The sequence below is a fragment of the Cyrtonyx montezumae genome, unplaced genomic scaffold, assembly GCF_038088225.1.
Source record: "Cyrtonyx montezumae isolate F1298 unplaced genomic scaffold, pur_monq_1.0 scaffold_20, whole genome shotgun sequence".
NCBI classification, from domain to species: domain Eukaryota; kingdom Metazoa; phylum Chordata; class Aves; order Galliformes; family Odontophoridae; genus Cyrtonyx; species Cyrtonyx montezumae.
The window spans coordinates 2,947,173-2,961,177 of NW_027071937.1; the positions used below are offsets into that span (position 1 = coordinate 2,947,173).

At 53.2% G+C, this 14,005-nt stretch overlaps 1 protein-coding gene and 1 long non-coding RNA gene across 2 annotated transcripts in view; one reads left to right on the forward strand and one right to left on the reverse strand.

The window, feature by feature from the left end:
- The first annotated feature begins 3,703 nt into the window (after positions 1-3,703).
- LOC136049259 (uncharacterized) lies at positions 3,704-8,591 on the forward strand. The gene is made up of 4 exons (XR_010622279.1): positions 3,704-3,772; positions 4,109-4,234; positions 6,960-7,059; positions 7,868-8,591. It is a non-coding gene; the product is annotated as an uncharacterized LOC136049259 (long non-coding RNA).
- Positions 8,592-13,267: 4,676 nt separating this feature from the next.
- Positions 13,268-14,005, reverse strand: part of RXRA (retinoid X receptor alpha) — a 70,861-nt gene continuing 70,123 nt past the window's right edge. The window contains exon 10 of the mRNA XM_065737338.1: positions 13,268-13,737. Coding sequence (XP_065593410.1) covers positions 13,590-13,737 — 148 coding nt within the window. The 3' untranslated portion in view covers positions 13,268-13,589. The remainder of the gene's footprint in view (positions 13,738-14,005) is intronic.

A 14,005-nucleotide genomic window follows, 5' to 3' on the forward strand; every position in this document is an offset into this window, starting at 1 on the left:
CAGCCTAGGCATGGTTTCAATTAGGGCTGTAATTCATTGCGTTGGCTGAGAGGAGGGTAATGCAACCTCAAGAGGAGGTGCCTGAAATGCTGCCTGCTCTCTGCTGAGCTCCCTTTCCCCAAAGGGAGAGGTCACACCCTGCTGGAAATGCCTCTTCCTCTCCATGAGCAGCCCACGGGGCATGGCAGGGCTGGGAAAGCAACCCCAGGGACCACAGCCATGACACCACTTGAGCAGGGGACTCAGATCTTAGGGAATGGTTCAAATACAGTTTACCCGAAACAAATCAAGCACTTCCTAGAGACTGGAGAGCCCTCTGAACCAATAGCATGGGAGGGGCAGGAAGAGACGCAGCCAGCCAAGAATTGCTGAGTGTCTGGGTCAAGCTCATCTCTGACTCAACTTAAAGACCTCAAAATTAAGTCTCATCCAGCGTCTTCATAGCCTCAGACTCCTAATAACCAGGGGGTGGTTTCCAGCCTCTGCTGGGAGTGCAAACACAGCTCAACCAAACCCATTCCAGATGTCCTCCCCGTGATGGAGAGGAGGGAGGAAGCATAGCTGCACCCCCCAGGTCTATTCCTGAGTTGTTTTAGGGATGACAGCGAGAGCAAGGCATGCATCTCCCTGCTCCAAACAGGTAACGGACAGGCTGAATGGCTGCTCGGTTGCATAAAAATCACAAGGGCTCAGTGTAATTTGCATGGGAGCACATTCATCTGCAATGTACCACGGTTTAGAGGAAAAAGCCTTTAGCCTCTGAAAGATCTGAGCTTCCAGATAGCCTGTATCTCTTCTCAGCCTAAGCCAACCAGACACTAATACTGCAGGCCACTGCCCAGCTGCACAGCAAGGCTGCTCTGCATCACCTGCCACATCCAACAGAGACTCCAATACTCCTCCAGGGAGAACTCAACGCGTAACGATGGACCGTGGAAGCACCGTTTGTGCCCACACACCGTGCAACTCCACAGCAGCTCAGAGAGTGGGAAAGGAAATAGAGGGGGCAGAAAGAGAAGGAAATGAAGAGAGGACACGCCTGCCGCTCAGAGCCGCAGAGGCGAAGCACTCAGCCTTGCACAACCCTCTCCGCATTACATTTCATGCGGTTTTGGCGACTGTCTCACGCCAGTTCCCCCACTGCCATCTTACCCCACCCACTCAGGGCATGATTTTGAACACGTGGGGCCCTCCCCATCGCTGCCGATCCCCCGGGGCAGAGTCTGAGGACGGCAGTGCAAGGAGAAAAGGGATGCTCCGCGGGACCCCCGAGTGCTGGGCGCAGAGGGAGGGGGCACAGCAGCGGGATCAGCCGCAGGGCGTTGCCAGGGCGACGCGCAGCGCAGCCAATGAGAGGGCGCGGCGGAGCGGGATGCGCGGTGCTATGGCGCCACCTGGCGGACGCGGCGGGGAACGGCACCGCGAGGGCTCACCGAGCAGTCCCGAGCAGAGCGGCCCCGCGCTCCTGGATCGCCGTGCAAAGCTCCGTCCCACGGCAGCTGCTTTGGTTCTTCACTTCGCAGCACGAGAGCCGAGAAAACCCGGCTTTGTCCCTCAGCCTTTGGCTCACCGACTGAGAATGGGCCTTACAAAACCCACCGGCTGACCCTCCCGCTAACCAGCCGCAGGTTTCATCCCTTCCTCCCCAAGCTGCTTTGAGGCAGGTGCAAGCTCTGACTTGTTCACACCCGGGATCAAAGCAGATTGATGGCAGCTGCGCTGTCACCGTGCTGCCAGCTTCCTGAGAAACCTGCCCGTAGCTCTTACCCCGCTCCCTAACCCTTCCGTTCTCTTACTACTCTTCAGGTCATGCAAATCGTGTAAACGCGGTTACCAGGGAGGTTCCCCTCCCATATGGCACCAAGCTCACGCTCTGGATTTTCCTTTCAGGTTGCTCTTTTCCCATGGGAAAACGCTGTTTGCTCAGCGCTATCAGGAGTGGAAATAGCCCTGCACACACACACGCTTCTGGAATTAAAGGAAAGAAAAGCAAAGATCTATAGGGGAGGGCTGAAAATGTAATGCAATGGCATTTGTCCTCTCAGCAGAGGGTGTTCGTGCTGGTCAGGGCTGCTGCAGGGAAAGAGAGGAGCTCCCACTGTGAAATTTTACATGGGAGACAGCCAGGTGTGTGGGTATGGGGCAGTGAATGGCAAAACAAAACTTCTGAGCTCTCAAGAAGAAACGCTGCACGTGAGCTGCAAGCAGCACAGCTTGGTTGTGAGATCTGTCACGGGTGCTGGGGTTAAAAAGAGATGAGAGACTGCAGCACTGATGAAGAAGCTGGTCACACATTGTGCTTCTGAACGCAGATTGTTTAAATTGGGCAGAACGAGGGCTTGTGTTCCTGCAAAGAAGATGAGGCAGAAAGAAAGGTCCCCAAATGGGGAGCGTTCTTGGAGAGAAGGGGGACCCGGGGAAAGGGGGGGGTGCAGGCAGGTGATGCCTGGGAACCTCGGCTGAAGGGGATGAGCGCAGCACTGGGGGGAGCAAGAGAGTCACCGAGGTGATCCAAAGCTGAGATCTCGCTGACAAATAAAACAGTATCCAGAGCTCTGCGGGACTGTCGTGTTTCCACGACAAGATCACACAGCTCTGCCATACCCCTGTTTTTCTGTACTCAGAGGTCGTACAGCTCCACGTACTCCAAATGCTCGGTGGTTTCTGCTCCCTTTGGGGGTCAAAGAGCTTCTCGTTCTTGCTCCGGTTCCCCCCAGCCCCCTGTCCTGGCTCTGCACCCGGCTCCCCCATCGAGCCCCTGTGCACAGGGCCGTGGGGTTGAGGGATGGATCCCTGAAGAGGGGCTGTGGGGGGAGATGCTGAGGCAGCAGAACGAGGGCTCAGCGTTTGGTTGAGCTCCTTAAAGACCCGGATTTCGACTTTTGAAACACTTCTATGAAACTCTATAAATAAACCACATTCTGTGCACTTGAGTCAACATTAGCCTAACCTTCCCCCCCCCCCCCCTCCATCCCCCCCCTCCTCACAGCTCATGTCAGGCAAACAAGACAGGCTTGATAGCTGGAGAGAGTGATTTATAAAGGCACCATATGGGAGCTTGTCTAAGAGTTATAATTGATTAGTGAGCTGCAGAAATATTGCCTTGGTACAGAACACAGACACCTCAGGGTTTGGCTCTTCGTATAGCAGGCACTATAGCAGCTCCAGCACTGAATTCCCCCCCCCCCCCCCCCCCCCCCCCAGAGTCCTCCCAGCTCAACCAGAGCCGGACCGAGTCTCAGCACAAAGCTTCACCTCTCCCAGCACAGCCTGAGTGCGAGGAGTGCTGTGCTGCAGATGGAAAGAGACAAATGCAAGGCTCCCCATCCAGCACGTGCGACCGCAACCCGTATTTCTAGCAGCAGGCAGCACCCAGTGCACCTTGGACAAGAGTAGTTGAGCTAATTAGAAATGTATATTTGATACCCAACCCGAACGGGGCTCTGCACGTTGCTGAGGTTTAATAATTGATTTGTAATTTATTTGCCCATTAGTTCTTCCTCTCTCAGAGCAGAGCTGTGAGCTCTCCTGCTCGTCCATCATCCCGACCAGCAGCACCACGTCCCGGCTCCGCGGAGCTGTCGGGGTGACAGACTGGAGCCTCGTGCAGCCCATAATTAGTTACTTACTTCAGAAGCTTTTTATAGGAGCCCGCGTGCCTCTTGAGAAAGATTAACAAAGGGTTTATTTCCTGCGGGCTCGGGCCGCGTGTCAGCAGAGCGCGGGCTGCAGGAGTTATTGATTCGCTCTCCATAAGGTTTGCATTTTCAAGGTAAGTGATTTGGCTGTTACAGGCAGCCCGGCCCCGGGCCCCATCCATCACGCACAGGGAGAACTGCTGCGAGCAGGCTCGGGTTGAAACAGAGCCTGCAACACTTTCTCTTGCCGTGACCACAGGAAAAAAGGGTTTCCCGTTCCCAGCTAATCAGGGAGAAAATGTAATTACAATCCCCAGGTGACCCCAAGGCGCCTGGTCCTTCTGCTGTCATAGAGTCAAGGGGTTTACAGGATTATTCCTCGTTCCTTTTATTTGCCATGTGTTTTCTGAGGGTCGTGCTTTCCAAACGTTTTACCACAAAGCAGCTTGGATGGCCCCATTGCTTTGCAGAGTTTCCCAAATGGAGACCCCGTGGTGCTGGAAACCAGCTCCATCCCACACGGACCCGAGGAACAGAGGCACCCAGGAGCAGCAGGATGGGGAAGGGCTGCACAACAACAGCTGGCGAGCAGCTAAGTGTGTGAATAGTCATGGTGGATGTACCACGGAGATAAAGATCGCGTTTTGAATAAGGAAACATGCAGATCACACTAGCTCTTGCACACAGATGTCTGCTCCTGCCCACTGCCTCAGGACAGAAGCAGTTCCTCTCCCATCTCAGTGTGGAAAGCTCCGGCTGCAAGAAAGCTCTCTAAAGATAGAGGCGAGGAGAAGGGAAAGGGAGGTGATGTGGGAATTGTGCGTGCACAGTCCCCAAAGGGGGGAGAAAAGGGGTAGGAAGGAGCGTGCAGCAGCACCTCCCTGCATGGGCATGGGCATGGCACAGCAAAGCCCCTGGGAGGGTGATGGGGCCCAGAGAGGATTTTGGCAGGAGTGAGGCCGTGGAGCAAGCCAGCCTTCATGTGTGAAATCTCACAGAGGGCTGCTGCTATAAATAAGGCTGATGGATTGATGGCCATAAATCACAGCCCTGCTGACACGGCAGGGCTCGCGCAGGCAGCGGGGAGGGGCTGCGGCTGGTTGCTCTCCTTGGCAGAGGCAGGAGGGAGATTAGTCACCCGTTGTGCTTCCTGAAACCACCTCCTCTCCCTCCCCCACAAGAGGAGGAGGAAGGGTTGGACGATCTGTGTGAGAAAGAACACGATGTGTCTCTGTCATTGGGCTCCCCAAATTCGTAGGGTTAAGCTCTCGTGCTCCGGGGGGAAGTGTTGCCGTCAGCAAGGCTACTGCTTTATTTGAAGCAGAAGAAAATGAGAATCCAGATCATCTTTGAGGTTAAAGCTTCATTTCTGCTGTTTTTACAATGAGCACATGACCACCCTGTCCCCCAGACCAGACCAAAGAGCTCACCCTGGGCCACACTGAGGTCCCAGCAGCTCCATCAATGCCCCCATCCAGCCAAGGGCAGCTCCCCTCCCAGCAGCCCCCAACAGTTTTCCCCTCAAATGTACATTTCATAAAGTTCAGAACATTCAGGGCATGAATCCTTCTCCCTCCCGTGCTGCTGGGAGGTTGCTCCTGGCTGTGTATTTTTAGATTTCAAAAATGTCACCCTCTACTGCTCAGAGCACACATAAGTACTGTGAGAATCAAACCATACAGAGATCTTGTCAATAACACCAGCCTCAGATGGACTCCCTGCAGCCCTGACAGAGTAAATTATAGCCTTCCCCCCCAAAAAAAAACCGATGGCTGGCTACTTATTATTGGCTTTCATCTTTATTGCCTCTTAAGGTAAAATGGTTGGAGTGACAACAGCAAATAGCCAGCCACAAATTGTCTCTCCTGCCAGCCTTGCAGAGACAGAAGTGCTTGGAGACAGCATCGCCCACCAACGGGGCTGCAATGGGTTGCGTGCATCCAATGGAGACATCCAAGGGACATCCCCAAATCCCACCCAGCCCTGGACACCCACTCCTGTCACAGTCCCTGCAGGGGCAAAGCTCTTGGGTGAGGGCATCCTGTATCAGACACCGGTGAATCTACAGCTGGATAGATTGATGCAAACATCTCTGAAGGTTGGGAACGGGGCTCATACCACCCCACTCCTTCCATCGTCAGCAGAACAGCACGGCTGGTGCTTGGGGACACAGTGCTGTGCAGGTTTAGGGCTGGGCTGAGCCATACTGGAGGCTGGAGCTCGTGGGGAGCACTTAGGAGCAGCCTGAATTCCCTTTCCATGAGCCTCTTCCATGGGGCAGGGCTGAGGATGTGGGGATGTCTGGCATAGAAAGATGGTCCCCTTAAAGGAAATAAGATCAGTGAAGAGCAGGACAACCCAGGGAGGGGTTAATCCGTGGGGTCTTTGGGGACCCACCTCCACCCTCCAGATAGCAGGAAATTGTGCACAGCGTGTTCTTTGCCATAAGGAGGGAAACATTTTTTGGAGCAGGAACAGACAGGCCGGAGCAAGCTTTTCCCATCCAACTGGAGTCTGACGGGAGGATCCGGTTTCAAAGCATTAGGTAATGTCTTCACATCGCCCAGGAACCCACGTCCTGCTGTGGGAAGGGAGCAGATGTTGGGGGCTGCGGACACAGTGGAGCAAACCCCTCAGTGTGGTGCTGCTCAGGGCCCAGGGACATTTGGGACCACCTGTCCCACATCCCATCAGAGCCCTCCTGTTGTCACAGTGTCCTCGAGACCTCCCACCCTGCTCCTTGCTCACCCCAACCCAGTGCAAAGCAGCTGCTGGAGCAGCAAAATCTGCTCACAGAGCCCCAGGAAGGGGCTGCAGAATGCAAAATCCCCAAGCAGAAAGCAGGAGGGTGCCAGAAGAGCTCCTGCTCTGCTCCATGGCTGCCCAGCTCTGAGCTGGGTCAATTGTCCCCCCTCCCTTGTCCTGTCCCATCCTCCTACTCTGGTCCTGCTGCACGCTCCTGCACAGAGAGAAGGATGCTCTGCATTTCCTGTGGGGTGGGACGACTTTGTGCCAGAAATTAAAAGACCCAGACAGAATGAGCACCGAGAGCCATGTCCTCAGGAATCACAGTGACTCAAACAGAAGCTTTTTTATAAGAAAACAAATTAAATGACTTGGCTGTTCTACTCGGCGCTCTGCTCTACCTTTACCGGTATCCTAGCAAACACTTCTGCCTTCATTTAATTTTCTTCAGCCCTCACCCCCACCGTGAAAGCAGAAAGCCCATCCGATCACTGCAGTGAATTTCCATCCGACCCTCCCCCTGGGTTTCAGGCTGAGTGTTGAGTGAATGAGCTTTAAAAGCATCTTTTCATTTAGGCCTCCACAGCAGAAAATCAGCGAGCCAAGAATCATACCTCACTTTGTCAGTAGAAAAACAAGATGTGGGCTTAGTGGAATTGAGTTGCGTTGGAGCACGGTATGGAAAATCTTGCCTATAAAAGCCAAACAAGGTTTCACTGCCAGTGTTGTAAGGGAGAGAGGGATGCAAAATTTTTGTGGCTAGTATTTCTCGCCTGTGCTTTGGGATCTCGATTTCTTTGGAAATGAAGGATGCTCGTTTTAGGCGATGCTTTGCCCGCGTGCACTGTGTTAACTCTTTGTCAGAGTGTGAAGGGAAAAAAAGAAGGCATTTGTATGGAAAAAACGGGTTAAAAACTTGATGAAAACCAGGGAGGTGGAGGGAAGGGTGGGCAGTGGGGCCGGGAGGGGGCAGCAGCACTTTGCTCTTGGGCTCGGCTCGGCACAGTTGGGCATGGCATGGCACAGCACGGCTCGGCTTAGCTCGGCACGGCATGGCATGGTATAGCTCAGCCTGCCATGGCTCAGCACAGCCTGGCACAGCCCAGCTCAGCACACTTAGTTTGCACCAGTGATGGACCCCAAACCCCAAGTCCTCCGAGCCGTCCGTGTGCTGACCTCCCAGCACCCTAGGGCTCTCTACCCTCATCCAGCCCCTTTGCACCCACACGTGGCCGAGACACCACAAAATGACACGCAGAGCCCCAGGAAATGTCACGATGCCAAAGGCCGAGGTGCCCCTTGCAGCCCCAGCACAGGATGAAGGCTGCCCTGCCCCGTGGGGACCTGACCTGACCGCTGGCCCAGCTGGGGTGAAAAGGCTCCTTGAGAGAGGTCAGGAGGAGAAAACTAACCTGCTTTTCTTTGGCAATTATGAAGTGACAAATGACCAGTGAAAGAGCTCATCTGTCTGTATTTATTTGTAGAGCCCGTCCTTGCTGCAAAGCAAAGGCATGCAGAGCACTGGGATCACAGCCCTTCTCTTAAGGATTTCAAAACCGTCTGCCGACACCTCACTCCATCTCTGTCAGTGCTGGGATGTGCAGAAATTAAGGGGCTGGCCCACTGCCACCAATGAGATGCGGCTCTGAGAGAAAGCTCTGTACCCACCGTCACAGCATCCTCCACACTGTGCCCAGAAAGTATCCAGAGGAGCAGAAGAAGCTGAAATCCACTCTCAACGCCACAACCTCAAGAGCTCGGGGTGTAAGCAGATCTGCCATTAGGAGATCAGAGAGCCCTGCATCCCTCCGTGCCATCCCTGAGCCCCCTGTCTCCGTGCTGTCCTCCTCCGTGCCACCATGGAGGGGACAGCGAACTGGGCAAGGAAGGAAATAGCATGCAGCTCGGCTTTCCCTTTCCTTTTGGCTTCAGCTGCTTTAAATAGTGAAGCAAGCCCCTTTCCCAGAGCACAGCATGGTTTCGGTGCCAATGGGTAATGGCACGAGCGTGAGCACGGTGTGGAGCCTTGGCCACGCATCGCAGCTCATCCACCTCAGGAGAAGGGGAAAAGATGGAAAAAAAAACCCAAAACCTCAGGGAGGGAGGAGGTCAATATTTACTCTCCAAACACAAACTGCTGCCTGGAGGTTAACAAGACAAATAGCCACTGGAACAGCATCCGTCCCATGTGGGAGCGCAGTGCTCAGCGCCTGCGGGTGCTGCAGTGGGTTGGGAGGCATCAGGCAGTGTCCCACAGCAGGCAGCAGCAGCTGTCACCTCCGAGCACCATCATCCCTCGCGTCCCAGCTCTTCCCAAAGGAAAAAACATTGTGGCAGAGCACGGATCAGCGCTGACCGCATTGAAATATCCATTTGCTGTCTGTGTGTCACTGCTCGGCAGCCGCCGCCGGCGGTTTTATCTCCGCTGTAAACCCAAGAGCGAGTTCAGTCTTGCTTGTACCTGGCAACGAGGGCAGGTGACACTCAGGGCACCCGATACGGTGACAATGGGAGGGGAGGGAGACAGAACTGTGCCCAGGTGCACGGGGACAGCGTTGTCAGTGCACCCATCCCCATCGCTGGGTGCTGCTCCCCGGGATGCGCCGTGTCCCTGGGATGTCCCACAGCCCCAGGATGTGCTGTGATCCTGGGACCTGCCATGACTCTGAGAGGTATCATGACCCCAGGATGTGCCATGATCTCAGCACGTGCCATGTCCCTGCCATGTGCCGTGTCCCCAGGACGTGCCATGGGGCCTGGGGCTCCCCCAGCACTGATGTCCTGCGGGGCTCTGGGCCGTCCCATGCCATCACCAGGGAAAGGTGGAAGCAATGGGGAACTCTTCCTGCAGGGCTGAAAGTGGGAGAGGGGTGCAGGAGGATGCTCAGCCCCCCAGTAGCAGCAGAACCCACAGGGAACTTCCCTGGGAGGGACAGAACCCCCCAAAGTGAGGAAACACCCCTGCAGAACAAACGAGGACATGCACTGGGTTTATATTTTAAAATGCTCATATATATTTTTTTTTTCTCCTTTTTTCTTTTTCTTTTTTTTTTTTCTCTTTTTCTCTTTTTTTTCCTCCACAATTCTAGTAACAATTGTTCATCAAAATACTGGCGTTTCCAGCAGCAAATTCTTTCTTTCTTTTTTTTTTTTTTTTTCCTTTTTTTTTTTCTTTTTTAGTGAATAATGACATACGGCAGTGATTTCACAGTAAAACAGACCTGCGGGAACGCCAGCTATATGTGTGACAAAAGACATCCCCAGACCAGCCCACCTCCACCCCTCCCCCCCCCCCGGGTCCCCCCGAAAATCATTTTTGGAAGTGGGGGGAGGAGGAGGGGAAGGGGGAGGTGGGGGGGAATAAAAAGTTCATTCAAAAAAAAAAAAATATTTCAAAAAAGAGATCTCATATAAAGCCTTTAAAACACAGTCAGGAGTTCCTCCCTCCCCCTCAGAGCTCTGTCCCTGCAGTTGGACACGGACAGAGAGAAAGAGAGGGGGAGAAGGAGAGAAAAAATAGAGAGTGCGTTTATAACAACCTCTGTAGAAGAAACAAAACAATCCAGGAAAGGAAAAAAAAAATATCCAAGAATATGTCAGGGATAAAATTACGTTTGTACAAAAATAGATTTTTTTTTATTTTTTTATTTTTTACCTTTATTGACGCTTTAGATATTTTTTTCCTCATCTTTCCTCTTTTTTGCCTTTTTTTTTTTTTTTTTTTTAGATTTTATTATTATTATCGTTTATCTAAATTCCTGTGTATTGGATTTGACTCTGTTTGATTTCAGCTATGGGACCTCACAGCCAACGCATCCATCCCTACGCAGCGGGAGCGGCCAAAGCTATCGTTAACTCAAATCCACCTGCTGCTCCCAAGGGGAAAATAAACCAAAACAAAGGAGAAAAAACAACCCCCAAAACACCAAAAATAACCCCCAAACCGACGGAACGAAACAGAAAAGAAACAAAAAGGCATCTTAAAATAGATGCATCTCCTCTGCCACGAGTTATAAGGACCCAGATTTGGCGTGCACCGATTGGGAATGGGGTTCGCACCCAACGGACTCGCTCACGTGAAGCAAAAATAACATACAAGAAGGGGGGGGGGAGGGGAAAGGATCGACTTAACACCAAAACAATAAGTCTGTAATTGCTACAGGTATAATATAGGTATATGTGAGTGAGGCTATTTGTACAGTGTATATATCTACAGTACATACATGTATACACACGCACATATGGATCGATGGGGACAGCATCGCCTTGGAGCCCGGATCCCCCACGGGGCTGAAAAGCTGATGTTTGTGCTATCTTTAGAAAATTAAAGATTGTCCCACCAACAAAAAGAAATTTATATATATATATAGATACATATATATATATAAAATAAAAAATCATCGCCCTAATGGAAACCAGATGTTTGCAGGAGCACTAAGATCTGGTTAAATGGAAATCCTACCTCGCTAGCAGATAATGTGCCTTCTTTTTTTGTCTTTCTTTTTTCTTCTTTCTGTTACCCACGGATCACCTCCTCAAACAAGCACGAAATACAGTCAGAGTAACTACGATGAGGAAAACGATGAAAAATAAGAAGCCAAAAAGTGATAAAGGATACAGATGAAAGAGTCAAACTCATGCAAAAGCAGGCTGCTTTAAGGCTGCTGTGGTGGGTGACAGTGGTGTGCAGGAGCTCATCCTTCTGCCAGGGACGACAGCCTTGGTGGCCCTGCATGGGGGATCAGGGCTTGTTTCTAGGGGTGAGCCCCAAAAGGCTGCTGCTATGAATCAGAGCTGTGCTGAAAGCAGCAGCTGTGCTGACTTGCAGTGAGATGGGAGCTCCCTCGACACCAGGACAATGTTGAGCCTTTCCCAAAACCCTCCTCTGCATGGGGCAGGGATCCCAGCAATGCACTGCCCTGGGGAAACCGAGGCACGGAGATGTGTCCTGACTGGGAGCCCCAGCATGGGGGCTTTGTGCCCTGCTGTATGCTGAGGGCACCCCTCTGCTCACAGCATTTGCATTCGTAGGGGTCAAACCAGGGTGGGATGGGATGGATGAGATGGATGGGACAGAGTGGGAAGGGATGGGGTGGGGGTGAAGGGATGTGACTGGACGGATGGGATAAGGCTGGATGGGATGGGATTGAAGAGATGGGATGGATATGATGGATGGGTTGGATATGATGGATGGGATAGATATGATGGATGGGAAGGGATGCAATGGGATGGGATGGGGGCACACGCTCAGCCACCCAACAGTGCAAACCACAACAGCCCCTTTCAAGCAGTCCATCGCTTAAAATTAAAATAAAAACAAAAGAAAAGAAGTGGTTCTACCCAAGGGAGATAAACAAGGGTCTGGGTTTATTATAGTGCACAGCCGACCGACTCCCAGCATTCCCTGACCCCACTGCTGCCAGCCCTCAGCCTCACGCTGAGCTGCCATTGAGCAGCCCTGTTTAACTGGCATCCTCACTACAATTCAATTTCTCTTGCTTTGTTTTCTTGGCAAATTCTTCCAGGGTGAAACTGTTTAATAATATTTTCAGCAGCATGCAGGCTGCTGGAGGACAGCCAGAACACTTTCCCCACCTCTGTGGATTTGCCATTTTGGGCCAGACCTGAAAATCCTGAGTGCTTCTCCAGCAAGGAGATGGACTGATGGGGGATGGAGCTGGGACTCGAGCTGCCAGTGGGGTGAGGACAGGAGGGTGACAACTGTGCTCCCCCAGGCACAGAGCAGCTGGTGGGGGGCTCTGCAGAAGATTGTATTCTCTTCGGCATGAAACACTTGGCTGCCTTATAGCACAGCAGACACGAAAGCCACGGGGAAGCTCTCAGTCTGTAGGCACTCAGCCTTGGTTCCCCCCAACCCATGGCGTGTTCGGGACACTCAGTCTTGTTATGGAGAGAGAAACCCTCGAGGAGAGCCTTCACTCTGATCTTCTCACCTGGTTCATGCAAGAGGGTGAGGTGAATGGCACAGGTGCTTCACCATTCCAACGAGGGACAGTCAGGGACAGCGAGCCCCATTCCTGCATCGTGGCCAATGAACAGCCCCAGGGAGCAGCCTGCTATCTGCAGCCTTGCACCACAGCTGCTGCATCCCCATGCACGGGCTGCTGGTGGTTGCAGGGCTGCTGCTCCCCGCAGTCACACGAGGGGAATTTTGCTGAGCCCACCCACTGGATGGAAACATCCCTCCACCAACTCAGGACCACAGAACCCAGCAGGAGCACTGCTGAGCCATCAGCTCCTGCTGCTCCAGCACGATGGGCTCCTGCAAGAAGGCAGTGCCTGCCAGGCCACGCCAGGATGTTGGGCACTGTGATAAGGGCAGGGGGCCCAGCGAGATGTCCATGAGCTGCACAAAGGTGGAACCAAATCTCCAGCAGCCTTAAAGCAAGCGCTCCAGAGCTGCATGTCCCAGAGGAGCAGCATCACTGAGGACAGCAGAGGGGGGGGGGACAGGGCATCCCCCTCAGGGATCGAGCTCAGTCCCAAATCCTTAGCTTTGAGTGGAGAGGAGGAGGCTCTGTGCAGCCACAGTGACTCAGTGGTAGGGCCCGGTGTGGGCCGCCCCTCCCGCAGCCTCTCCCTTTGCGAAGGAACTGCTGAGACTACTAAGAATAGTTAGAAACCAAAAATAGAATAATTTTCTTTTTTTTTTCTTTTTTTTTCTCTCTTCTTTTTCAAAAAAAAAAAAAAACAAAAAACAAAACGAAACAAACAAAAAAAAACAACCCTCCCCTCCCCCCCACAACCCCCCCCCCCAAAAAAAAAACCACCAAAAAAACTCCATCCTCTGAAAATAGCCAGCCTGCAATCCGGTGAGCCGGACCGCTCCCTTGGCTCGTCCAAAGCCCAGTGCAGGGCCGGGATGGGATGGGACCGTCCCCGCTGCCCTGACAAGTGCCACCCGGCACCGGTGCGAAGTGCTCCGTCCCCACTCCTCTACATCTACCGCAGGGAAACAGCCATCAGAGGTCTTTAGATGCAGCAGTGACAGCGAACGGACAAAAGGGTCAACGTGATGAGGCGGCAAGGAGGTGCGGGTTCGCCCCGGGGACCACGCGGAGAAGCTCGGACGGTGCCTCCAGCATTTGGGGAGCAGAGGGAAGGGGCTGGGGCAGAGGAGGAGGAAGCAGAGGACGGAGCCCGCATGGCCCTGGCCGGGCGAGGGACTGACCCAGCAGCAGTTCTCTAAGTCATTTGATGGGGTGCTTCCAGCATTTCCATCAAGAAGGTGTCGATAGGCGTGTCGCCTATTAGCTTGAAGAAGAAGAGGTGCTCCAGGCATTTGAGGCCGATGGACCGCAGGGCTGGCAGGCGGAGCAGGAGCTTGGCGAACCTGGGGGCAGGAGACACGGCACGGTTAGAGGTCCCCACTGCTCCCAGGCTGGGAGCTCACACGCTCTTCTGCTCCCAAAGCGATGGGAAATACATTAATTACACCCCCTGGCTTTGAAGATCTGGTAGCGGATGTTTGCAGCAAACAACTGCTAAGTGGAAGGAGGAAAATAAGGCACGGAGAGCCATCCCCGGGCTGGGTGTGCTGTATCCGTGCCATGCTTTAAAGCAGGCAGCATCCTGGAGTGCTCGTGGGGTCTCTGCAGTGA